At 35.2% G+C, this 25,120-nt stretch overlaps 2 protein-coding genes across 20 annotated transcripts in view; one reads left to right on the forward strand and one right to left on the reverse strand.

Annotated features, from left to right (window-relative positions):
- Positions 1–25,120, forward strand: part of GPHN (gephyrin) — a 563,152-nt gene that overhangs the window by 441,350 nt on the left and 96,682 nt on the right. For all 19 annotated transcript variants that reach the window (XM_060418186.1, XM_060418187.1, XM_060418188.1 and 16 more), the window contains one exon: positions 9,791–9,928. In XM_060418186.1, coding sequence (XP_060274169.1) covers positions 9,791–9,928 — 138 coding nt within the window. The remainder of the gene's footprint in view (positions 1–9,790; positions 9,929–25,120) is intronic.
- LOC101112651 (mitochondrial import inner membrane translocase subunit Tim8 A-like) lies at positions 13,917–14,388 on the reverse strand. The gene has a single exon (XM_042252639.2). It carries the CDS (start codon positions 14,331–14,333, stop codon positions 14,040–14,042), a length of 294 nt encoding a protein of 97 aa, XP_042108573.1. The 5' UTR covers positions 14,334–14,388; the 3' UTR covers positions 13,917–14,039.

Genomic DNA, 25,120 nt, shown 5'->3' on the forward strand with positions numbered 1-25,120 from the left:
GATTGAAATCAAACATTTAGAAACTCATTCACCAAAATTTTCTCTGTGACCACATATGCACAGTATCATTGGGCCTTGACTTAAAACATCTTTTCCTTTCTCAAAGAGTTGATAATCTAATTAAGAAAGCAGACAGGTATATAAAAATATATAATTATTATAAGATATGTAATGAATACAGTATGCAGTGAAATTCTGAGATAAAGTATTTAGAGGGCCTCAGTGCAGGAAAAAATGGAATGGTCATGCATTGCTCCATAAAAGACGGACCATTCAAAAACTTCTTTCATTTTTTAAATTTTAAAATAATTTCAAGCTTTAAAAAATCAGCAAGAAATAGTACAAACAATTCCTGTTTCTTTCACCCAGTTTCCCACAAGTATTAACCATTTTGCCACATTTACTTTGCCATTTCTCTCTACATATTAATATACATATTTTCCTGAACTGCTTATGAGTAAATTGCAGACATGATGCCCCTTAATGCTTCAAATGTATATGTCCTTTTTTAAAAAACTGAAGAAAATTTTAAAAAAGAAAATAATATTCTTACTTAAGCACAGTATAATTATCAAAATCAGGAAATGAACCTTGCCATAATACTATTATGTAACCTTATTCAAATTACACTTTGCCAGTTTTTCTAATAATGTTCTTTGTATCCAAAGGGGGAAAAAACATTCTCCTCTTCTGATCTGGGATCCAGTCCAGAATCATGCATTACTTTTAGCTATCATGTGTCTTTAGGCTATTCTGTCTGGAACAGTTCCTCAGTTTTTCTTTGTCTTTCATGACCTTGACATTTTTAGAGTGTGGGAGAGTTATTTTGTACCATGTTCCTCAAATTTAGGCTTTTCTGATGTTTCCTGATAGTTTGATTCAGGTTATGCATCTCTGACAGTAATACTTCATATGTGACCTCATGTCCTTCTTAGTACATCCTTAGGAATTTCATGAGGTCATTACTGGTGATTTTAACTTTGATCATTTGGTTAAGGTAATATCTGCCAGATTTCTCCACTATAAAATCACTATTGTGATTAATAAGAATCTTGTGGGGAAATATGTTGAGACTATATAAATATATTGTTTTTCTTGAGATTTTCGTCGTCTAGTCTTAGTATCCGTTGATGATTTTTACACCAGTTATTACTATGAACCAGTTATCGTACTATGCTGTGTCGCTCAGTTGTGTCTGATTCTTTGCAACCCCATGGACTATAGCCTGCCAGGCTGCTCTGTCCATGGGGATTCTCCAGGCAAGAACACTAGAGTGGGCTGCCATGCCCTCCTCCAGGGGATCTTCCTAACCCAGGGATTGAACCCAGGTCTCCCATATTGGAGGCGAATTCTTTACCATCTGGGCCACCAAGGAAGCCCAAACCAATTATTACTATTGAGCCAATTACTACTATGATAGTTGCCAAGTGGTGATTTTCTAATTCTTTCTCTTCATTTATCAGTTGTCACTCTGCTGTAATGAAGACTTTTATTTAATCATTACCTTATACTATTATATACTCATGAATTTTAATTTTTTATGGATTGTTTTATTAAATAGATTATCTGTTACTATCCTAATTTATTTTGATGCTTATGTTGTCCCAGGTTTGACTAATGGGAACCTTTTCATATTGATTCTAAGATCCTTTGATATATTGTTCTCATCACTATTTGAATATTTGCTTACCAAAGAAAGTTGTGAAAGAAGAATAATGTCCCACGAAAACAAAAAGATGAGAGAAAACTTACTCTGTGCAGAGAAAACATACAAGAGCAGGAAAATATGAAATAGTGCAGTGTATTCCAATATATACCATATTATTAATTTTCTGAAGGATGGAGTAATGTGTGATGACTGAAAAGGAAGCAAGAAAGGTTTTGTATACTATTCTAAAGAATTTGAATTTTATCCTGGCGATGATAGTGAATCATTGATAAAAATTTTAGAGTAAACATTTTGTGACAACAATGCCTTGTTTTGTATCTTGAGGCCCATAAGTTCCAGGGGTACTTTATTTTAATATTCCTTATACAAATTAACACAGTCCTTTCCCTCATAATTTTTAGGTTTCATCAGAAATATTGGGTTGGCTAAAAAGTTCCACTGGGTTTTCATAACAGCAGTCAGAAAAGAATGAACTTTTGGTCAACCCAATATTCTGAGGCTCATTATCTTGAATAAACAGGTAGAAAGAGTATTAAACTGAAAGCAATATAAGAAATTTATTTTCATATATACAGAGTTCCCTGTAGACCTGAGCCTGCAAACACTATCATTGCCAGTGTTTCCCTAGAGGTTTGGACCTGATTCCTCTTAATTTGAGATTTATGTAAAAGACTAAATGCTTTTTGTATGTCTGAGCCACACATTATTTGAATTACCAAATGCCCTAGTTATTTAACCTGAAAAAATTACTATAATCTTTGCTGTTTAAGCTTCCTAGGAAAGTTATTCATTATCTTAGGTTGTTTGTGTTCAGAAAGAACCAGGAAATAGAAATACAAGAAACTGAAGCTGCAGATACCATGGGAAACAGAGGCAGTAATATTAATAGGGCAAACCAGGTCTCTCTCTTGAGATTTTCTGTATCTAAGGAATGAATAATGATTTATACTTTGGGTAGTTTGGAAACTCTTTTACTGATTGTTCTGAAGAATAAAGTTTCCTCTTGAGGTTTTGAATTTAATCAAGAAGAACTTGCATGAACATCTTGTTTCTATTATATTCTGTTCTGTCACCTGAAAGCATCTTCTCTTCACTTACTTCTAATTTAAAAAATGGATCTTCAAGCCAAGGTGAAACATTGTATATTAAGAATTGGCAGATTAAAAAGGATGCATTTGAAATGGGAAAAAGTCATTCCACTGGTATAAACAGTTTCATTTAATATGTCTATGCCATAAGAAAAATGTTACTGCTGTATAACAAAGACCTTAGTTTACTCAGTGGAAAGGAATCCGTTTTTACTTTTTTGTCCCTTTAAAGGCCTTGTACAACATAGACATTGCCATTAGTATTTAAACATGTCTGATGATGGCAATCCTGAGTGAACATCATATATTGTCTTTTTAGTGATTATAAATGCTGCATGCCAGATAGAAAAATCTCAGTAATATTTTAAGTACTTTATCTGCAGATTCTGAACTCACATATAATCATCCCCAATTCTGAACCTATACATGAGAAAAATATAAATGAGACAAGTTAAATTTTACTAATGGAAGCCTAAGCTTATTAGAGAAACCTCTAGATCATCAATCTGTGCTAATTTAGAATTGCTTTAATCCCACAAATCTACTTCAGAAAATTAAACCCCTCATATAAGAATGCCATCAATGTAGGTGTTATAAAAATTCAGCCTGTTACTCTTTGCTTAGTTTGGACATTTGCGAGTAGGGAAGATGTCTAGACTTCCTTCCCCCACCACCACCCCTACTCCCATATAAGGATCCCACATCCTAAACTACCTCGTAGTTTATTTTTTGTCAGAGTAGCTAGTGTGCCTCATTACCATACATCACCAGAAAATTTTACTATTATAAGTTTAAATAAATATTTCTTTGAATAAGCTTAAATAAATATTTCTTTGAATGGTATAATCTTCTCAGGACACATTTTCACATTTGTTAGTTTTGTTTCATTTTATAGTTTACATAAATTGAATGGAGCCTAGTACCTTTACATTTTCTTTGTGACTATTAGTGTTCATTTATAAGGTAGCCATCAGAATATATTTATGGCTGTGAAATAGCTTTTGTTTTGTAGGAAAAGTTCTATCCAAATTTTGGATACCTTCTCTGTCGCAAAGAGTCAGACACGACTGAGCAACTGAACTGAACTGAACTCACTCACTGTCCAAAACCCAGACTTTCTTTTGTTATAACCTTCTTACTCTTTAACAAATGTTCTTTCCTTCATTTCCTACTTCTAGGTAAATGGATTTTATGGACCACTCAATGAAAACTGCCTGCTAGGCTGTATTAACTCATCTGGTGTAAGAGACAGAGACAAAAGTGCATACTGTTTTTCCCAAATTTTTTCTCTTCTATCAGATTTCTATCTGAGCTCAAAATCAAGAAGAGGGATAAGGTTTGGAGTAGAATATTTCTTGATCCTTTTTCCTGTCTGACTGAATTCTGCAATAGTCCTGGACAGGTAGAAGTGCTTTGCGGTTATAACTTGTGAAATAAGAAAAGTCAGAGATAAATATTCTTAAATTTTGTGAAGCTTTCAATTTAAAGCTTCTTATAAATCACTGATATCAACATCAGAAAATAGTTGAAATTATGTTTTTTAATGGAAACCAAAAAAAAAAGAAACAAGTATTTGCTTACCAGCTTTATTTTGGAAATGTATGCCTTCTAATAAATGAGCTGTCCCATGCCAGCCCATGAGAGGCCTTCATATGAGCCCCTGAGCTAACTGGTGGTGCTGTGCTTCCTCAGCCTGTACCTGCAGCTGCCAGTTCCTCTGTGTGTGTCCCTGGGGCTGACCCTTGAGCATGGTTTGTCCACTTTCGATCTGAAAATGAGAATACTGAATCACCTAGATCGATAGTTTTTTTAAAAACTTATTTTAGCTACAGTTTTTTGCTAAATGGAATCTTATCTAACACATAGACTTCCTGCATGTGGAGAGGGATACAACAGAACTAAGTATGTTAATGTTATTTAGTAATTCCATTTACTCAAAAAGAGCAGCTATTTAGAGAAATTCAAATCAAAACTACGATGAGGTCTCACCTCACACCAGTCAGAATGGCCATTATCAAAAAGTTTACAAATAACGCTGGAGAGGGTGAAAAAGGAACCCCCCTACACTGTTCATAGGAATGTAAATGGTGCAACCGCTGTGGAGAACAGTATGGAAGTTACTTTAAAAACTAAAAATAAAAGTTACCATATGATCTTGCATTCTCACTGCTGGGCATATAGCTGGACAAAACTCTTAATTCAAAAAGATACATGCATCACAATGTTCACTGCAGCACTATTTACAATAGCCAAGACATGAAAGCAATCTAAATATCCATCTACAGAGAAATGGATAAAGATGTTGTGTGTGTGTGTATGTGTATGTATATATATAGCAATCAAATACTACTCAGCCATAAAAAAAGAATGAAATCCCATTTGCAGCAACATGGATTGACCTAAAGATGATTATACTAAGTGAAGTAATCCAGAAAAAACAAATATCATATGATATCACTTATTTCTGGAATCTAATACAAATGAACTTTGTATAAATATTAATACAAATGAACTTATTTACAAAACAGAAATAGATTCACAGTCATGGAAAACAAATTTATAGTTACCAAAAGGAATAGTTGAGGCAGAACTAAATTGGAAGTTTGGGACTAACATATACACACTCAGTTCATACACACTACTATATATAAAATAGGTAGTTTTTACAAGGATCTGCTGTATAACACAGGGAGCTATACTCAATATCTTATAATAACCTATAATGGGAGAGAATCTTAAAAAGAACATATACACACACACACACACACACACATATATATATATTCTTTGCTGTATACTTGAAACTAACAAAACATTGTAAATTAACCACACTTCAGTTTTTGAAAGCACAACTATTACTTACTTCATTAATTTTATTTTTTGTATCTAGACAGTAAGCCACAAATACTACTTTTCCCATATTTATACAACCAAGTTAACCCTTCTTTACTGGTGAAGTAGCTGATTATTTCCACTGTGCGATCTTGGGTGGGTCTTGAGTGGGAAGAAGCCTCTTGGCACATAGAAGTTGCTCAGTAAACACTTGCTGCGAACACAAGCACACACTTGCTGATGTGCCAGAGAATTAAAGTACTTCTCCTTTGAGACTTTTTTTCCAGTTTTTTTATCCAGAAGTCTGCTCTGGTGACACGCAGTTTAGTGAGGGGTGAGTGTTAACTCATTAGCGTCAAAGTTTGGATTATGTATCTAGTGACACAATCACTTTGTGAAAGAGAATTGACAAATACAGAAGGTCTTAGAGAAGCACAGGGCAGAAAAGGAAGCAACACTTTGTTTCTCCCTTCCCAACTTTAGACTTTGTTTGAGGATGTGTTATTCATTCATGAAAAGTGTTAGATGCTCAGTCATGTCCAATTCTTTGCAGCCCCAAGGACTGTAGCCCACCAGGCTCCTCTGTCCATGAAATTATCTAAGCAAGAATACTGGAGTGGGTAATCATTCCCTTTTCCAGGGGATCTTCCCAACCCAGGGATCGAACCTGGGTCTTGTGCACTGCAGGCAGATTCTTTACTGAGCCACTAGGGAAGCCCCATTCATTCATACCTCAAGTATTTATTCAATATCTACTAAGGAAAGCATAACTCTAAAAGTGGCAAAAGATGCACAGATTAATGAGATACAGGTTCTGCCTTCAAAGAGTTTGTGATAAGCTAACATAAGCAGGGCAAATACTTAAATGTCTACACCATAAGGTGGAAAATGGTACATGCCATTGAAAAATAAAAGCAAGTACAAAATTATTATAAAGACAGGAAATATTTTTCCAGGTTGATGGAAATTGGTATGCAGTTTTTAATTTAAAAAAAATACCAACCTCTAGAGAACAATGAGGTGGTTTGATATCCTCCTGCCTTTATTTTTTATTTACTTAAATACTTTTCCTTTCTGTTGAACTGAAACGTTCTTCATTGCAGGTTGTATCTTAGTCTGTGTAAGACTGAGTACATAACTATGCCTGGCTCATAAAATATACTCAGTAAATATTTGTTGAATGGATGTGTGCATCACTGATAATCAAACTTGGTTTCTAATAACAAAAATTCCATTACAAAGCACATTCAACAAATAACCTCTGTACAGTTAAAAAATGTAATTTTTCACTCAGAAACCAAACTTTTAAAAAAAAAGCTTTTATAAGACTATACATAATTTTCACCATAAAGAGAGTAAAGAATATTTTAGAAAAGACCAGATCTGAGATCTATAAATCTGAATAAAATGCAGACGCATCTATCATGCTTTTCAATTATACTGGTTGTGACAATATGTATTGATGATATTTAATGACAAAACAGGACTTCAGTGAAAGTTGTGAATAAATTTACAGTTCAATTATAGATAAATTATTAATCACACAAAATCCTTCTCTAAGTATTCACCTTGAAGTAGAAATTTTTTTCATATTTAGCACTAAATAATCTCTAAGGTCCTTAAAGTTAAAAAAATTTGTAATTTCATGATTGCCCATGAATGAAAAATAAGTATATTGTATGTCTTTTCTTTGACTACTTATGACATTGTCATTTGTCTTAGAATGAAAAGTATGGGACAGTACCTGTGAGTTCAATGAATATGTCTGAAGTAGCCTCTGGAGGTAGGACGGGAGGACTAAATTAAATAAATTACAATGACCAGGAACTTACAGACTTCTGAGGGATATATACAGTCATTGTTGTTCAGTCGCTCAGTCATTTCCGACTCTTTGTGACCCCATGAACTGCAGCATGCCAGCCTTCCCTCTCCTTCACTATGTCCCAGAATTTACTCAAACTCAAGTCCACTAAGTCTGTGATGCCATCCAACTGTCTCATCCTCTGTTGCCCCCTTAAGAAATCGGAGCCTATTTGTCCCACATGTCAAAAGTCTGGAGGCAGGCAGTCCAGGGTTTGTACAGTAGCTCAACACTGTCATCAGGGATTCTGGCTCTTCTCCTTTCCTTATTTCTCATACTTACTCTATGGGTTTCTAGTCTCATAGTTGAAAATGACTATAGCACCTCCCAGTAGCTAGTCATGTTCTCCTCTTAAAGTTTTACCTCTTTATCTTTTTATTTGTAGTAGGAAGCCTGCCCCCAGGGACTACTTCTTACATCTTGCTGGCAAGAACTTAGGTGGCTATAAACATATTATATGGCCAGTCTTAGGTGAAAGGCAGCTGCAGAAGAAGTGGATTGTGGATATTAGTTAGGATAGCCAAGCAACAGTTTTGCAGTTACTCCTTTTATGTTAACCCTTTGAGCTATAGACTTTTAAGATTTCAAAGAAAAGGCCAGGTATACTTATACATGAAGACATTGTACTCTCAGAAGTCCCTTTCTGTCATTAAATGATACATTCATTAATTCAAAAACTATTGTCTAGTATGTACCAGATACTGTTCCAGGTATTGAGGATAACAACACTGACTAAAAAAGACAAAGTTGCTGCTGTCATGAAGCTTACATTAGAAAATTATAAATATATAAGTATATAGATATGAATATCCATACATGTGTGTATATGTTTTTTTCCACAAAGAAAAATAAAATAGGTAAGGAGAATAAAGAGTGATGATAGTAGGTAATATTCTTTATAGGATGTCTAGCAAAGGGCTCTGATGAAGTGATATTTTAGCAAAGACCTGAAAGAAATGAGGGATGAATGAAACCATAATATCTGGGAAAGAATGTGCAAGTAGAAGAAACAGCGAGTATGCAGACCCTGAAGAGAAACATATTTGGCTTTCTCAGGCGAGGAATCAGTATGCCCATAGCACATTGAACAACAGTGAAATGATAGGAGAACAGTGTAGACTATATGTTGGGCTTTGTAGACCATAGCAAAGACTTTACTCTGAGTGAATTGGAAAGTCATTGGAGGTTTGTGAGCAGAGATGAATACAATTCACCTTACAGTTAAAAGGACTATTGTAACTGCTTTGTGGAGAATAAATTATAATGGGACAAGCATAGAAGCAGGGAGACCAGTTAGGACCCTCTTCAGTTTCCCAGGAAATAAATGATGGTTCCAACTATTGTAGTAATTATAGAGATGGTGAGTAATGATGGGATTTAGAGACATTTTAATTGTAGTTTAGATATGGCTCTGATAATAATAGAAAAATCAATGATGTCACCAAGGTTTTGGATTAATAACTTAATGAATGGAGTTTCTATTTACTGAGATAGGAATTGCAAAAGAATAAGATATCGTGTAGGTAGGTTAGGAGGATGGGGAATCAAAAGTTTGATTTTGAACATGCTAGGTTTGAGTTGCCTGTTGCATGCTCAAGTGCATGTTTAACGATTTATACATTTGTAGATATATACTCTTATCCACCAACTGTTTGGATGACATATAAACCTAGAGGTGAAGGTAGAGGTTGGGATTGAAGATATAAAATTGGAAGTTTTAGTATATGGGTAATATGAATGCCGTGACACTAGATAGGGTTACACTGGGAGTACATAACTAATATTTTTCTATGACTTTTTTTAGAAGAAAGAGAATTTCCTATGAAATTCTAAATAAGTTTAAGCTTGCATATTTCTTTTCACTAACTGGCTTATTGACTAGTAAAAGTTCAGTATACTAACTAAGGACATGGACTCTAAAGCATGGTCACCTAGGTTTGAATCCTAGTTCTTTGTTTTCTGTCTTTGCAATTTAGGCCAAGATATGTAAACCTCATTTTCTTCATCTGTAAATAAGGATAATAATGATACCTCCCTTTAGGTTGTTGTGAAGCTTAATTAGAATAGTGCCATGACACATAGTAAGCACTGACTGAGAAAGAATTAGCCAGTATCATCATTAAACTTCACCAGCTTTTGCTACACGATATAAAATTATTAACAATTTAATGTTCTGCCAAAGCAGGCTATATTTGGGGAGCAGTAGAAAAATTTTCCCCCTGTAATCTTCATTTCTAGACAGATGAAATGAAGACTGAGAATTACTGTTGTTTATAAGCCATTCCCACTTTTTAATCAGGTTTCAGCATCATATTCTTAGTTACTTATCTTCCTGTTTAGGTCACAGTGCTGTCGATATCACCAAGGTGGCTAGAAGACACCGTATGTCTCCTTTTCCTCTAACGTCTATGGACAAAGCCTTTATCACAGTCCTGGAGATGACTCCGGTGCTTGGGACAGAAATCATCAACTACCGAGGTACTGTATATTTGCCCATTGCCTTTTATTTTCATTCTTTTCCAAACAAGATTACTCTAACACTAATACACAATTTTCCTGAAAAAGAAATGTTATTAACCATTTATCACAGTTATTACCATCTTTCTTTTCACTTCTTATTTCTACTCAACTCGAAGATCAGTCTAACAGTATACAGAGTAAAATACTCATAAATCTTCCTTTACATTAAAAAAAAAGGAAAAATTCAACTGTGTGTCTCCTATTCATCAAAATATCAATATTCTCAAGAGAAGGCTGTCAGCATTGAATGAGGAGAATAGTTGACTGTGGTCTGCCTTATGTCCTTTCTGATAGAAGTGAGAGATAACTAATGTGTCTGGTAATTATTTTCATTTGTGAAAGTCATGTTTTTAAATGTAAATATTACATTAATTAATTTATCTGTGGATCACTGAGCAGCCAGTCTGATCTGTTTTTCTGCTTCATCTATCCTCTCATTTTCTGCTCTTAGTTTAGTAGCACATTGAGACCAGCTTGTGGAAAGATAATGGAAAGGTAGTATTCCCCAGTGTTTCCAGTTTTTAACCAGCTACTTCCCCTTCTAAAAATCCAGTTCAGGTGCAGTCTGAATAAAATGTAGTTTCTAAATTGTTTTTGTTGTGCAAATAAAAACAATGCAGAAGTACTGATTTTACAAATAAATGACTTTATTCACAGATCGTAAAATAGTCAAATTTCAGAGAACATCTATACAAGCACTCTAATTTTTCTACAAGAAAAAACAGCAGAAAAGGAATGGAATTGAGACTCAAGACTTAACATTCTTGGGAATTCCCTGGCAGTTCAGTGGCTAGTACTCAGCACTTTCACTCAGGTGACCCAGCTTCAGTGCCTGTCAGGCAGCTAAGATCTTGCAAGTTGTGTAGCACAGCCAAAAGAGAAAAAAGAAAAAAGCTCAACGTTCTTCTCTTTCTACATGATAATGCTCTTCTGCCAATATTAAAATATAGAAAGTAATAGTAGATAAAATTATGTTAAAAGGCCTAAACCTAGTGAAATATTAAATGCCAAATGCTAGCTCTTTGGTCTCTGGCCCTACTTAGGCAAAAATTGCTTTAATTTACACCTGTCCTACTTCTTTAACTTAACATCTCTTAGACATTCTTTTGTTTCTGTTTTATTCCTTATTAAAGGAAATAAAGATAGTAAAACTAAAATGGAGCATTAGAAATTAACTGTATGATATCAGAAATCAATTTTAATGAAATGGTTTCCTTCTGTTATTATATGCAGATACTTAGATATTTTTATGTCAGTCAGTACTAAGACATCTTCAGAAAATATGAAAGTAAAATTAAGTTGGAAAAAATTTAACCGTGCTTTACATTGTATAAAAATAAGTTAACCATACCTGGCCTCTTGTAATATCAGGGTAGTTTCTCTTATCATCAGTCCTTAAAAGAATCTCACTGTGATGCCAGGTCACACTTAGACAGAAATTCCAGGACTTTTAAGGAAAAAAACAGAACTGGAAATGGCTGTTTCTATTTCTCCTCTAGGGAAAAAAAATACTGTCAGATGGATTCTCTCTTCCTGTCATATGTTTGTTTCTCCTTCATTTGTTCATCAAATCAGTTGTCACTCATAAGTAAGCAAACTCTTCATGCATGGTTAACTCTTGTCAAGTGTTTCCACCCATGATGATGAGAAATAATAGTTAGGCTTGCATTCAACCTTTGAGCTGGATCACACTTGGTTTTTAATGCAAAAGAGCATTATAATTAATCCTCCTAGGCACTTTAGTTAGGTGTATAGAAAACAATACCATATATAGAAATATAATTTATTCAACAAGTATCTATTAAAAATCTGCTAAATACCAGGCCCTGTGTTAAGTCCAGGTATGCAAAGATGAATAAAATAAAACCCCACTCTATCGTTCTCACTGTGTAGTACAGGAGAGAGACAGATAAACAATGTGGCACTTGTTTCCTATACTGGTTTTTTCGTAAGCTTGCCTTCCTTTGTCAATTCCTTGAATATGAACTTTCTTTTCAGCTTGTCTCTGGCCCTTTTCAAATCTTACACATTATTTCAGATAACCTCACATATACCAGTTGTTTCAAACATCACCTATTAAGTGATTGCTAAATCTATATCTTTACCCAGACCTTGCCTGAGTTCCAAACTCATACAATAGATGTATACCTGCTGCTACTGAATTTAACATCATTGTTACTAAACTTATTTTCTTTTTTTTTATTTTACTTTATTTTACTTTGCAATACTATATTGGTTTTGCCATACATCAACATGAATCTGCCATGGGTGTACATAAGTTCTCAATCCTGAACCCCCTCCCACCTCCCTGCCCATACCATCCCTCTCGGTCATCCCAGTGCACCAGCCCCAAGCATCCTGTATCCTGCATTGAACCTAGACTGGCGATTCATTTCTTACATGATATCATACATGTTTCAATGCCATTCTCCCATATCATCCCACCCTCTCCCTCTCCCACAGTGTCCAAAAGTCTGTTCTATACATTGTGTCTCTTTTGCTGTCTCACATACAGGGTTATCATTACCATCTTTCTAAATTCCATATATATGTGTTAGTATACTGTATTGGTGTTTTTCTTTCTGGCTTACTTCACTCTGTATAATAGGCTCCAGTTTCATCCACCTCATTAGAACTGATTCAAATGTATTCTTTTTAACGGCTGAGTAATACTCCACTGTGTATATGTACCACAGCTTTCTTATCTGTTCATCTGCTGACGGACATCTAGGTTGCTTCCATGTCCTGGCTATTATAAACAGTGCTGCGATGAACATTGGGGTACACGTGTCTCTTTCAGTTCTGGTTTCCTCGGTGTATATGCCCAGCAGTGGGATTGCTGGGTCATAAGGCAGTTGTATTTCCAGTTTTTTAAGGACTCTCCACACTGTTCTCCATAGTGGCTGTACTAGTTTGCATTCCCACCAACAGTGTAAGAGGGTTCCTTTTTCTCCACACCCTCTCCAGCATTTATTGCTTGTAGACTTTTGGATCACAGCCATTCTGACTGGTGTGAAATGGTACCTCATTGTGGTTTTGATTTGTGTTTCTCTGATAATGAGTGATGTTGAGCATCTTTTCATGTGTTTGTTAGCCATCTGTATGTCTTCTTTGGAGAAATGTCTATCCAAGAAGAAGATAAACTTATTTTCTTTACCGCTACAATACTCATTTCCTCTATATCCTCTTTTTTTTTTTTTTTTTTGAATCTTGTAGCTTTTATTTCAGTCATTAAAAGACGCAGTAAATGGAAACTACACTGATTTACATTAGGCATGCACCTCAACCTGATACTGCTGTTAGTTTCTGACTGGCCCAAATCTTAATTTTTTTCATTGAGGCACATCGTTAAATCTTTTTGAACCCTGATACACAGGGTAAGTTAACTTCTTCCTTGTGGCAGTTTAGTATGAAAATTATGTTCACTGGCTAGATTCCTTTAACTAAAGGCCTCTAGACTCTCAGGCAACCTCTACTAGCTCGAGATCATGTGTCATATAGATATTTAAGTGAATCATGGTATAAGGGAGGCAGAGAATCTAGAAAGTTGAAATATATTTTTTCCAGCACTGATAATTAAACACTAGATAAGGAGGCCTACAGTTGAGTACCAAATTACTCTTCTCCTACTGCTGCCATTTCTGAAAGACACAAAGATGTATACTGAACTCCCCCAAAATCTGAAATGAATCCACACAAATAACAGATTATTACCTATCTGGTCCCAGTATCAAATTATAGAGCAATTCCACTATTAAAATTATAGGAAGCAGTTAATGGGACTACAAGAAAAGCATCATCCCACAAACAGTAATATGCATCTAGTAGAGTTTTTCATTCATCTGTCAATTGTTTCACAAGGTTAGCATTAAAAAAACACAACCCCAAATACATCTGACCCTCAAATCCCCCACATCAAAAATTGGTCTTTGTTCATTCTCAGATGACAGGATGTCCCAAGAGAGACAAAGGTGGGGGCCAACTCCCCCATAGCCTTTTCTTCAACTATCCCATCAACTGCTCTTCATCTCTTGAACTACCTTCCTTTTCCAAAGAGGTAATGCTGAGGTCAATCAGAAAGGCTTTCTGAGAAGACTGGCTTGGATTTCTGCGTCTGTTCCAGTCGATTCAAGATGAATTGGCTTGTGTCAATGAAGCGCTCAACGCAGTTCACAAAACAGGCCTCAGCCCGACTGTCCAACTTTGGCCCAGGCTTATCCATGCACTTTTCCCAACAAAGTTCCGTCATCCGGTGCACCAGCTGCTGGAAGCGCTGCCTCTGAGTCTCCACCTCAATGAAATGCTGCAGCTGCGGGTCTGCCGAGCCCAAACCGGCCGCGGAGGAAGACGAGGAGGAATCCATCCCAGCGCGGTCACGCGTGCGGAGACGAACTCCACACCAACTCACCGACCTTCCCCTCTATATCCTCTTGAATCTACCCTTTATTTGCCATTCCCACTTCCCTAGTTTTAATTTAAGTCTTATCTTTCCGGATTACTGTAACAGCCTTCACTTCCCCAATTAGCATCTTCCCATCCATTTTCCAATTTGATCCAAAGTAATCTGTTCAAATGGCGAGTTTGATATTAACTAACATTCCTGCATATAGTTCTTCAGTAGTAGTCCGCACAACTCCAGATTAAATTCAGAACTCCTTGATATGTCATATAAGGCCCTTTGTAATCTGATTTCTTCCTACTTTTTCAGTTCCTTCTCATCAGAACTTGCTTTCCCCTAAACTTGCCGTGCTATTCCTTACCTCTTATGCTCTTATCTCTAAGCCATTGTCTCTAGAACAATTTTATCCTATTTCTCTGCTCAGTCACTGTGTACTCTTTTTTTTTTTTTTTTGGTCTGACTTTATTGAGGCATAATTAGTAAGTTAAAAGTATATATCTTTAGGGAATATACATAGACGTTGTGAAATAATTACCACAGTCAAGCTGATCAATACATTCATCACTTTATAGTTACTGACTGTGTATGAGTGTGTATGGTAAGAATGCTTAAGATTTACTCTTTGAGCAAATTTCAGGTATACAATGCAGCATTATTAACTATAGTCACCATGCTTTATGTTAGATCCCCAGATCTTATTCATCTTATAATTGAAAGTTTGTACCCTTTGGCCGACATCTCCCCAATTTCCCAGTACATGTTTTTTAAGAGTAAACTTTAAGAAGCTCTCCTCCATGAAGGCATTCCTGGTGTCCACTCCTCCATTTCACCAGCTGAGTTAAGTTTTCTTCCTCCACATCCGCATAGCACTTTGTTCATGTGTTTTATAATAGAAATGACTGGCATATTTGATCATCCTCTGTTATAAATACTCTAATAAACAACATGGGTATAAAAAGTTGAGTGATCTAAATGTGAATCACTATAAATTGAATTGTGAGTCAGATATGGCCTATAATTCTCTTACTGAAGATAAGAGATTTCTCCCCGGAAAAAGATTAGAAACTCATTCTCACTGTAGCTGTTATCTTTTCCAGGGATGTTTGCATTTTAATGAACAAACCTTCTTAGTTCATTCTGATTTCAGCTGAATGCACCTCTAACTATCCATCTATCAATCACTAAATAGGAAAAGTATGCAGATGGGGATTCCAAATATTTTGCCTCTGCAAATACACTTACACCTACAATTACAGAAGCCTGTAGAGAGATGTGCACATTTCCTAAGAGAGATCCAGAATCAATGAATCTTTGAAGCCATTTGCCACTGTGAGATCTCTAAAATTACTTATTATATCCCTGTGAAGGTTCAGCAAGAATCCCAGAAAACTAAGAATAAATCATGTATACAGAAGTGCTTGGAAGTGATGCTCCCAAGGTCATATACAGAGGGTAAATCTGTGAAGGAATGTTAACAGTATAATATATGAAATACTTATAATTTTACAAAAAGAAAGTGATTTGGAGATCAAGTAGTCTTTCTTACTTTATTTTTTTTTAATTTTAGTTTTTTATTTTTTAAATTTTAAAATCTTTAATTCTTACATGCATTCCAAAGAGGTTAATGATGTTCTTAGAAAATTTGCTATGATTAAAAACAGCTAGAACCTAAGATTCTTTACCCCTAGTCCTCTGTTCATTCCATTACAGCAGTTCAGTTCAGTTCACTCAGTCATGTCCAACTCTTTGCGAGCCCATGGACTGCAGCTTGCCAAGCCTCCCTGTCTATCACCAACTCCCAGAGTTTACTCAAACTCATGTCCATTGAGTCAATGATGCCACCCAACCATCTCATCCTCTGTCGTCCCCTTCTCCTCCTGCCTTCAATCTTTCCCAGCATCAGGTTCTTTTCAAATGAGTCAGTTCTTAGCATCAGATGGCCAAAGTATTGGAGTTTCAGCTACAACATCAGTCCTTCAGGGAATATTCAGGACTGATTTCCTTTAGGATGGACTGGTTGTATCTCCTTGCAGTCCAAGGGACTCTCAAGAGTCTTCTCCAACACCACACTTCAAAAGCATCAATTCTTTGGTGCTCAGCTCTCTTTATAGTCCAACTCTCACATCCATACATGACTACTGGAAAAACCACAGCCTTGACTAGACAGACCTTTGTTGGCAAAGTAATGTCTCTGCTTTTTAATATGCTGTCTAGGTTGGTCATAACTTTTCTTCCAAGGAATTAAGCGTCTTATAATTTTTAATTACAGCAGAGTATGTCTCAAATCAGTATGAAAATTATCCTTCTAAAATAAGAACCTAGAAGTCCATAAATATGCAAAGTTTACTGTTCGTTTTAATGTATTTTGACTACAGGTGAATTTTCTTCTGTCTCTGAGCTGTCCTTTATTATATCTACCATTTTTAACTCCTATCTGCAAGCAAGACCTTTAAGAAACAAGTGCTCTACTAATTAAACATACCTTCCTTTGGTTTCTTGTAAGAGAAATACCAATGGAGATAATATTTGTCACACTACCATTTATGATTCATCTTTGCTTATAAAATACATGATGTGAATACATTATAAATTCATACTTGGTGCAGTACTAGCTGCTATAAAGCAGATTAAAATATTCTAGAATTCCCTGTTATCCCCAATGTCTTTCAGTTAACAGTGAAAAAAACTAAGGTTTGAATAAAAAGGCTTCTGCTTTCTTAGGAGCATTATTTTACAAGCTCTAGGGTGTTTTTTTTTTTTGTAAGACTTTATAACCAAAGACTTTGGCATTTCTGACCTGAGTTCTTTGTATTTCCACAAAAGACTTAAGCAGTTCTAGAGATGGAATCTTTAAGTTTTACTGAACTCAGTTTAAGGCAGTGAAGTATCCTTCCTAGAATAGTGACCACAACAGATGTACTTCTCCCTGTTTCTGACCTAAAATGAGATATATTTATAATACTTTTTAAAAGAGAAAAATATGTATGTGAAAATATATAATAATATTCATAGAAGAAGGTATGAAATAGGAAGATTAGTCTACCTGTTTGTGACATAGGGATGATTTAGCCAGCGTTATAGGTCTGATTTTTTTTCTAAGTGAGTTAATTTTACTCAATTGTGTAACTGTAAAAATAACTCCCCCACACACAAGGGGTCTTCCTGAGTGCCTAACCTAATATCTAGTCTACTGCTGCCTGCTGCTTTTCTGAAACCACATGCCCAACGTTTATTCAACAGTAGTACTTCGGCTCCACCTATGGGCAAAGAGAAGAGATGGTTTAAGATCCATGACAGTATTTAAATGTAACGAAGAGACACCTCCAAGTAATAAAGTATTTTGCAGCACTACTACATACTCTATAAGTTCCCAAATCGATCATCTGGTGAGACATTGAATGAAATCTAATATTGACTGCTTAGAAGAGCTAGTCATTGCCTGATCTGTGAATCCTCCTGATATATATTGATATACTTGCTGGTGTATATTTACATTTATCCTTCAGTTCTCTTATATTTGCTGCTAACTGGAAGCCCTTACCATTTTCCAATCAACGGCATATTTCTCGTCAGATCCTTTCCCTTGCCTTAGGCCTTTCGGGAAAAAAGAAACTTGGGGTAATACATGTTTTTCTCTTTAAAGAGACTTAAATGCTACTGGTAAGTTAACTTGATATCAACTCCAAAAGCGGAACTAATCTAATAGAGATCTAATTTACCTTAAAGATAGAATTCCTTATATTTAGTATGAGTACAAAATAAAAATTGGCCGATTTTCTGTTATTAGATTTATGCTGATAACCTTAAGCATGAAGCTGTTCTTTCTTTCCAGAGGAAATGTTTAATTTTTCTTTCCAAGATATTTCAAAGATCTATAAAGATCAGATGGTATATGTGTACTTCAAATATGACTTTTCTTGACTCTTCTGATATAATTATATATGTTAAAATGAGAGAAATATTCTTCTTTTAAAAATTTCTTATTCTTGCCCTTTAAAAAATAACGTCTTTATTGAAATACAATTCATATACCATATAATTCACCCACAAATTATATAGTTCAAAGGTTTTTAGTTTATTCACAGATATGTATAGCCATCACCATGTCAGTTTTAGAACATATTATCACTTCAAAAAGAATCTCGACCGTCTTTAGCTATCATCCTCCTCCTATCCCCCTAGTCCACTCTCCAGTTTTAAGCAACCACTAAACTACTTCTATCTCTATAGGTTTACCTATTCTGAACATTTCACATAATGGGATTGTATAAAATGTGGTCTTTTATTACTGGTGTTTTCTACCTAGCATCACATTTTCAAAGTTTATCCATGTTGTAACATGTATCCGTATCTCATTCCTTCTTTAAAAACTATTGTAGTAAAAAACAAAATTTATCATCTTAACATCACTAAGTTAATTAAATTAACAGATTATCATTGCAGTTAAGTGGCACTAAGTACCTTCACATTGTTGTGAAACATATCTCCAAAATTTTCTCATTCAGGATATCTGAAACTCTTTACCCATTAAAGAATTCCCTTTTTCCTCCTCATCCCAGCCCCTGGTAACCACCATTTTACTTTCTATTTCTAAGAATTTGACTACTTTAGATATGGTATATAAGTTGAGTCAGCAGTATTTGTCTTTTTATGGCTGGCTTATTTCACTTAAGCTTAATGTCCTCAAGGTCTGTCCATGTTGTGCCATGTGATAGTATTTAGATATATACACCACATTTGTTAATCCATTCATCTGTTGATGGACATTTGGAACACTTCCATTCTTGACTATTATGAATAGCACTACTGTGAACATGGATGTGCACATATCTCTTCAAGACCCTGCTTTCAGTTCTTTTGGATATATACTCAGAAGTAAGATTGATGGATTATATGGTACTTCTATTTTTAATTTTCTGAGGAAATTTTTTCTCTTTTCCATACTGGTTGCACTATTCTACAGTCCTACCAAGACTATGTAAGAATTCCAGTTTTTCTACATTCTCATCACCACTTGATTTTTTGATAGTAACCAATTAATGGGTGTGAGGTGATATCTCATTATAGTTTTGATTTGCATTTTTCTGATAATTAGTGGTGTTGAGCATCTTTTCATATGCATATTAGAAGTTCATACATCATCTTTGGAGAAATATCTATTCAAATCCTTTCCGAGTTTTAAAATTTTTTTACTTTTAGTTAATATGCAATGTTCTGTTAGTCTCAAGTGCACAGTACAGTGATTCTTTATATGTATACATATATATTCAGATATATGTGTGCGTTCTTCTTCAGATTCTTTTCCGTTCTAGCTTATTACAAGATATTGAGTATCATTTTCTGAGCTATATAGTAACTCTTTGTTGATTACCGATTTTATATATAGTAGTGTATATATATCAATCCCAAACTCCTAATTTATCTCTCCCCTGGCTAGCTATCCTCTTAGGTAATCATATATTTGTTTTCTATGTCTTTGAGTTTATTTCTGTTTTGTAAATAATTTCATTTGTATCATTTTAGAGCAATATCTTTATAAGTGATGTTATATATCTCAGAGATATATCTCTTTCTCTGAATGATGCACTTCACTTAAGGTGATAATCTCTAGGTCCATTCATGTTGCAAATGATGCAAATGGCATCATCTCATTCTTTTTTAAGGCTGAGTACTGTTCCACTTTATATATATATATTTATATATAAATACATATAGATGTATATATATATACATATACATGCTGTTCTACTTTATATATATATATATACACACACACACACATACACACACACACATACACACACACATACATACACACACACACACTATTTCTTTATCCATTTATCTGTGGATGAGCATTTAGATTGCTTCCATGTCTTGACTATGAACATTAGGGTGCATGTCTTTTCAAATTAGTTTTATGTGGATATATGCCCAGGAGTGGAATTGCAGGATTATATGATAACTCTTATTTTAGCTTTTTAAGGAACCTCTGTACTGTTCTCCACAGTGGCTACACCAATTTACATTTCCACCAACAGTGTAGGAGGGTTCCTTTCTCTCCACATTCTTTACAGTATTTATTATTTGTAGATTTTTAATGGTGGCCATTCTGACTGGTGTGAGGTGATGCCTCATTGTAGTTTTGCTATTCATTTCTCTAATAATTAGTGATTCTGAGCATCATTTCAAGTGCCTGTTGCCCATTTGTATGTCTTCTTTGAAGAAATGTGTATTTAGGTCTTCTTCCCACTTTTTAATTGAGTTGTTCAGTTCATATATATTAAAGCTGTATGAGCCGTTTGTTTGTTTTGGAAACTAATCCCTTGTCAGTAGCATTGTTTGCAAACATTTCCTCCCAGTCCATAAGTTGACTTTTTGTTTTGTTTATGATTTACCTTTGCTGTGCAAAAGCCTTTAAATATTAGGTCCCATTTGTTTATTTTTCTTTTTATTTCCATTACTCTAGAAGACAGACCCCCTCCCCAATATTGTGACCTACGACAAAGAGTGTTCTGCCTATGTTTTCCTCTAGGAGTTTTATGATATCCATTCTTACATTTAGGTCTTTTATCTATTTTGAATTTATTTTTGTATATGTGTGCTAGTCACTCAGTCATGTCTAACTCTTTGTGACCCAATGGACTCTAATCCTGCAGGCTCCTCTGTTCATGGGATTCTTCAGGCAAGAATACTAGAGTGGGTTGCCAGTTCCTTCTCCAATTTTTGTATATGTATATGGTGTTAGAGAATGTTCTAATTTCGTTATTTTACATGTGGCTGCCTAGTTTTCCCTACACCACTTATTGAAGAGACTGTCTTTTCTCCATTATATATCCTTGTCTACTGTGTGGTAGATTAATAGACCATAAGTACATGGGTTTGGGGGCTTTCTATCCTATTCCATTGGTCTATAAGTCTGTTTTTGTGCCAGTACCATACTGTTTTGATTATTGCCAGTTTGTAGTATAGTCTGAAGTAAGGGATTGTAGATTGAACTTTTAGCTTCATTCTTTCTCAAGATTGTTTTGACTATTCAGAGTCTTTTGTGTTTACATACAAATTTTAAAATTTTTTGTTCTAGTTGTGTGAAAAATGTCATTGGTTAATTTGATAGAGATTGCATTGAATCCATAGATTGCTTGGGTAGTATGATGATTTTAACAATATTGATTCTTCCAGTCCAAGAATACATATATTAATATCTTCCATTTGTTTGTATCATCTTTAATTTCTTTCTTAAGCATCTTACAGTTTTCAGAGTATAGGTCTCTTGCCTGCTTAGGTAGGTTTATTCCTTGGTATTTTATGTTATTGTTGTTCTTTTTGATGTAGTGATAAATGAGATTGTTTCCTTAATTTCTCTTTCTGATCTTGTACTGTTAGCATATAGAAATGCAAAAAAAAATCTGTTTATTAATTTTGTATCCAGCAGCTATACTGAATGTACTGATGAACTCTAATCATTTGCTAGAAACATCTTTCAGATTTCCTATGTATAGGATCATGTCATCTGCAAACAATGACAGTTTTACTTTTTTCCCAATTTGGATTCCTTCTCTCTCTTTTTTCTGAGTACTATAGCTCGGACTTCCAAAGCTATGTTGAATAAAACTAGCCAAAATGGTCATCTTTGTCTTATTCCTGATTGTAGAGAAAATGCTTTCAACTTTTCACCATTGAATATGATGTTAGCTATGGGATTGTCATTGATGGCCTTTATCATGTTGAGGTATGCTCACTTTCTGGAGAGTTTTTATTATAAATGGATGGTAAAATATATCAAAAGCTTTTTTCTGCATCTATTGAGAGGATCATATAGTTTTTATTTTTCAATATCTTAATGTGATGTATCACATTGATATGCAGATAGTGAAAAATCCTTGCATCCCTGGGGTAAATGCCACGTGATCATGGTGTACAATTCCTTTTCTTACTATTTATTTATTTATTTTTGGCTGCTCTAGATCTTCGTCGCTTTGCATGGGCTTTCTCTAGTTGCAGCAAGTGGGTGCTCCTCTTCATTGCAATGCTTGGGCTTCTCATTGTGATAGCTTCTTTTGTTGCAGAACACAGGCTCTAGGTACATGGGCTTCAGTATTTGCAGCACGTGGGCTCAGTAGTTGTGGTACAAGGCCTTAGTTGCCCAACAGCATGTGGAATCCTTCCAAACCAGGAAGCCTCCCAAACCTCACTTATAGTTACAGGTTTTACATCTTCAATCCTTTTTGAGTTAAGTTTTGTATATGGTGGAAGATAAGAGTCCAGCTTCCTTCTTTCAAATGTAGCTATCCAGTTTTCCCAACATCATTTTTTTAAAACTATCCTTTCCCCATTGAGTGGTCTTGACACCCTTGTCAAAAGTCATTTGACCATATACATGAGTGTTTATTTCTGTGCTCTCTATTCTGTTCCATTTGTATTAGACAGAGCTCTCCAGAGAAACAGAACCAATAGAATATATATAGGAAGAGATTTATTATGAGGAATTGAGTCACATGATTATGGAGGCTAAGAAGTCCCATGATTTGCCATCTGCAAGCTGGAGACCTAGGAAAGTTGGTGTTATAATTCCATTCCATGTCCAAAGGCCTGCAAACCAGGGGAGTTAATGGATAAACCCCATCCAAGGGCAACATCCCAAGTCAAAAGGCAGGCAGGAAGCAAAAGGGACCATTTTTTTCTCCATCTTTTGTTCTACTCAAATGCCCAGTGGATAGAATGATGCCACCCCCACATGGGGAGGGTGATATATTTTATTTATTTCACCAATTCAAATACTAATCTCATCTGGACATATTCTTTTGGAATTACATATGAATTTTAGGATGAATTTTTCTATATTTGAAAAAAATGCTGTTTGCATTTTAATGAGATTACATTGAATCTATAAGTGACTTTAGGTAGCATGGGCTCTAAGAATATTATGTCTTTAAATTCCTGAACAAAGAATGTCTTTCCATTTATTTGTATCTTCTTTATAATTTCTTTCAGCAATGCTTTATGGTTTCCATTAGTACCTCACTCCTTCTTGTGGCCAAATATTTCATTGTATGTATGGGGTTTTTATCCATTAATCCCCTTGGTTTGCAGGCCTTTGGACTTGGACTGGAATTATAACACTCACTTTCCTGGGTTTTTCTGAATGAACTTTTTGGCTAATCCAATATACATCACTTTTATTTATCCATTAATCAAGGGATGGACTGTTGGATTGTTTCCATCTTTTGAGTATTAATGAATAATGTGCAATTAATATTTGTTTACAAGTTTTTGCCTGGACATATGTTTTCATTGGGCTTCCCTGGTAGCTCAGCTGGTAAAGAATCTGCCTTCAATTGACTCTGGTTCAGTTCCTGGGTCAAGAAGATCCCCTGGAGAAGGGATTGGCTACCCACTCCAGTATTCATGGGGTTTCCTGGTGGCTCATATGGTAATGAATCCTCCTGCAATGCGGGAGACCTGGGTTTGATCCCTGGGTTGGGAAGATCCCCTGGAGGAGGGCATGGCAACCCACTCCAGTATTCTTACCTGGAGAATCCCCACGGACAGAGGAGCCCAGCAAGCTACAGGCCATGGGGTCGCAAAGAGTTGTACACAACTGAGCAACTAAACACAGCACATGTTTTCATTTCTCTTGGATTTATCCTTCCCTTTTAAGAAGAACAGAATTTAAATAATAGCAAAGATTCCTGGAAGTCTAGGCTACTAAAAGTTATTTTGAATATAACCTGTATTTATTGTTTTGATTAGACATAAAGGAAAGAAAAAATACAGTTCTGTGTCTTCAGAAACTTAAGAAACCAAATGCACACTTCTCACACTCATCACCTTGAGAACTCTTACACACAACTCTGCAAGTACTTGCTGATATACTACTAACTGAATATACAGAGTTGTATTCAGAGGGGCATCAAGGAGAACCTATATCTTTAATGATGTCTTGAAATAGATGATGGACATTTACTGATAGCAAAAGGAAAATGTCCAGGTTTAGGGAAGTCATTGCTGTAATCATGGAGGTAAGCATCCATTATACAAAAAGATTTGCTTAAAGGAGTCTAAATGGGGAATAATGAAAGTAAAAGTTAGCAAGATGTCCTTCTGTATTATATGTATTCTTTGGGTGAAGTTGTTTGTATTAATATTTGATTGATATGACTCTCTTCTCTATTTATCCAACATTTCCCTCCTTAGTCCTAATCATTAATGTACTCATTCATTGACTCAGTCATTCAGCAAACACTTTCTGAGTGCCTTTTAAGTACCAAGCACTGTGCTTGGTACGGGGGAGACAATGATAGGTGAGTTATGCTGTGAAAACAAGGAATTAACAACTTAAGAAGTCAAGACATAATAGCTTCACAAACAACCTAATGTCATGTGGAAAGTGTACCATAACAGATGGATACAAATGTTTGAAAAATATGAAGACTGTGTATAATCCCTCCAAACCATTCTATATCTTGTCACTAGGCACTTAAAAAGTTCTATTAAAAAGTGCTATTCCTTAAAAGTTCCATTATCTCTGAAGAGATTTAAATGCTGCTGGGAGGTTAACTTGAAGTCGTTATTTTGCTTAAAATCCTTCATTGGATTCCCATTTTCATAAGATTAAGTTTAAATTCCCTTGATCCTGCTTCTGTTGTCGAAAATGCCCCCCACTCTTCTCCTACTTCGTTTGTACTTAAAACTTTAAAACTCAGTGTAGGTATCATCTCATCTAGGAAGATTTTCTTGATGTTCCACAG

The sequence above is a fragment of the Ovis aries genome, chromosome 7, assembly GCF_016772045.2.
Source record: "Ovis aries strain OAR_USU_Benz2616 breed Rambouillet chromosome 7, ARS-UI_Ramb_v3.0, whole genome shotgun sequence".
In the NCBI taxonomy this organism is placed as follows: Eukaryota; Metazoa; Chordata; class Mammalia; order Artiodactyla; family Bovidae; genus Ovis; species Ovis aries.

Excerpts from the sequence above, each read along its gene's own strand:
- LOC101112651 (XM_042252639.2), bottom strand. The coding sequence starts at position 14,333 with ATGGATTCCTCCTCGTCTTCCTCCGCGGCCGGTTTGGGCTCGGCAGAC.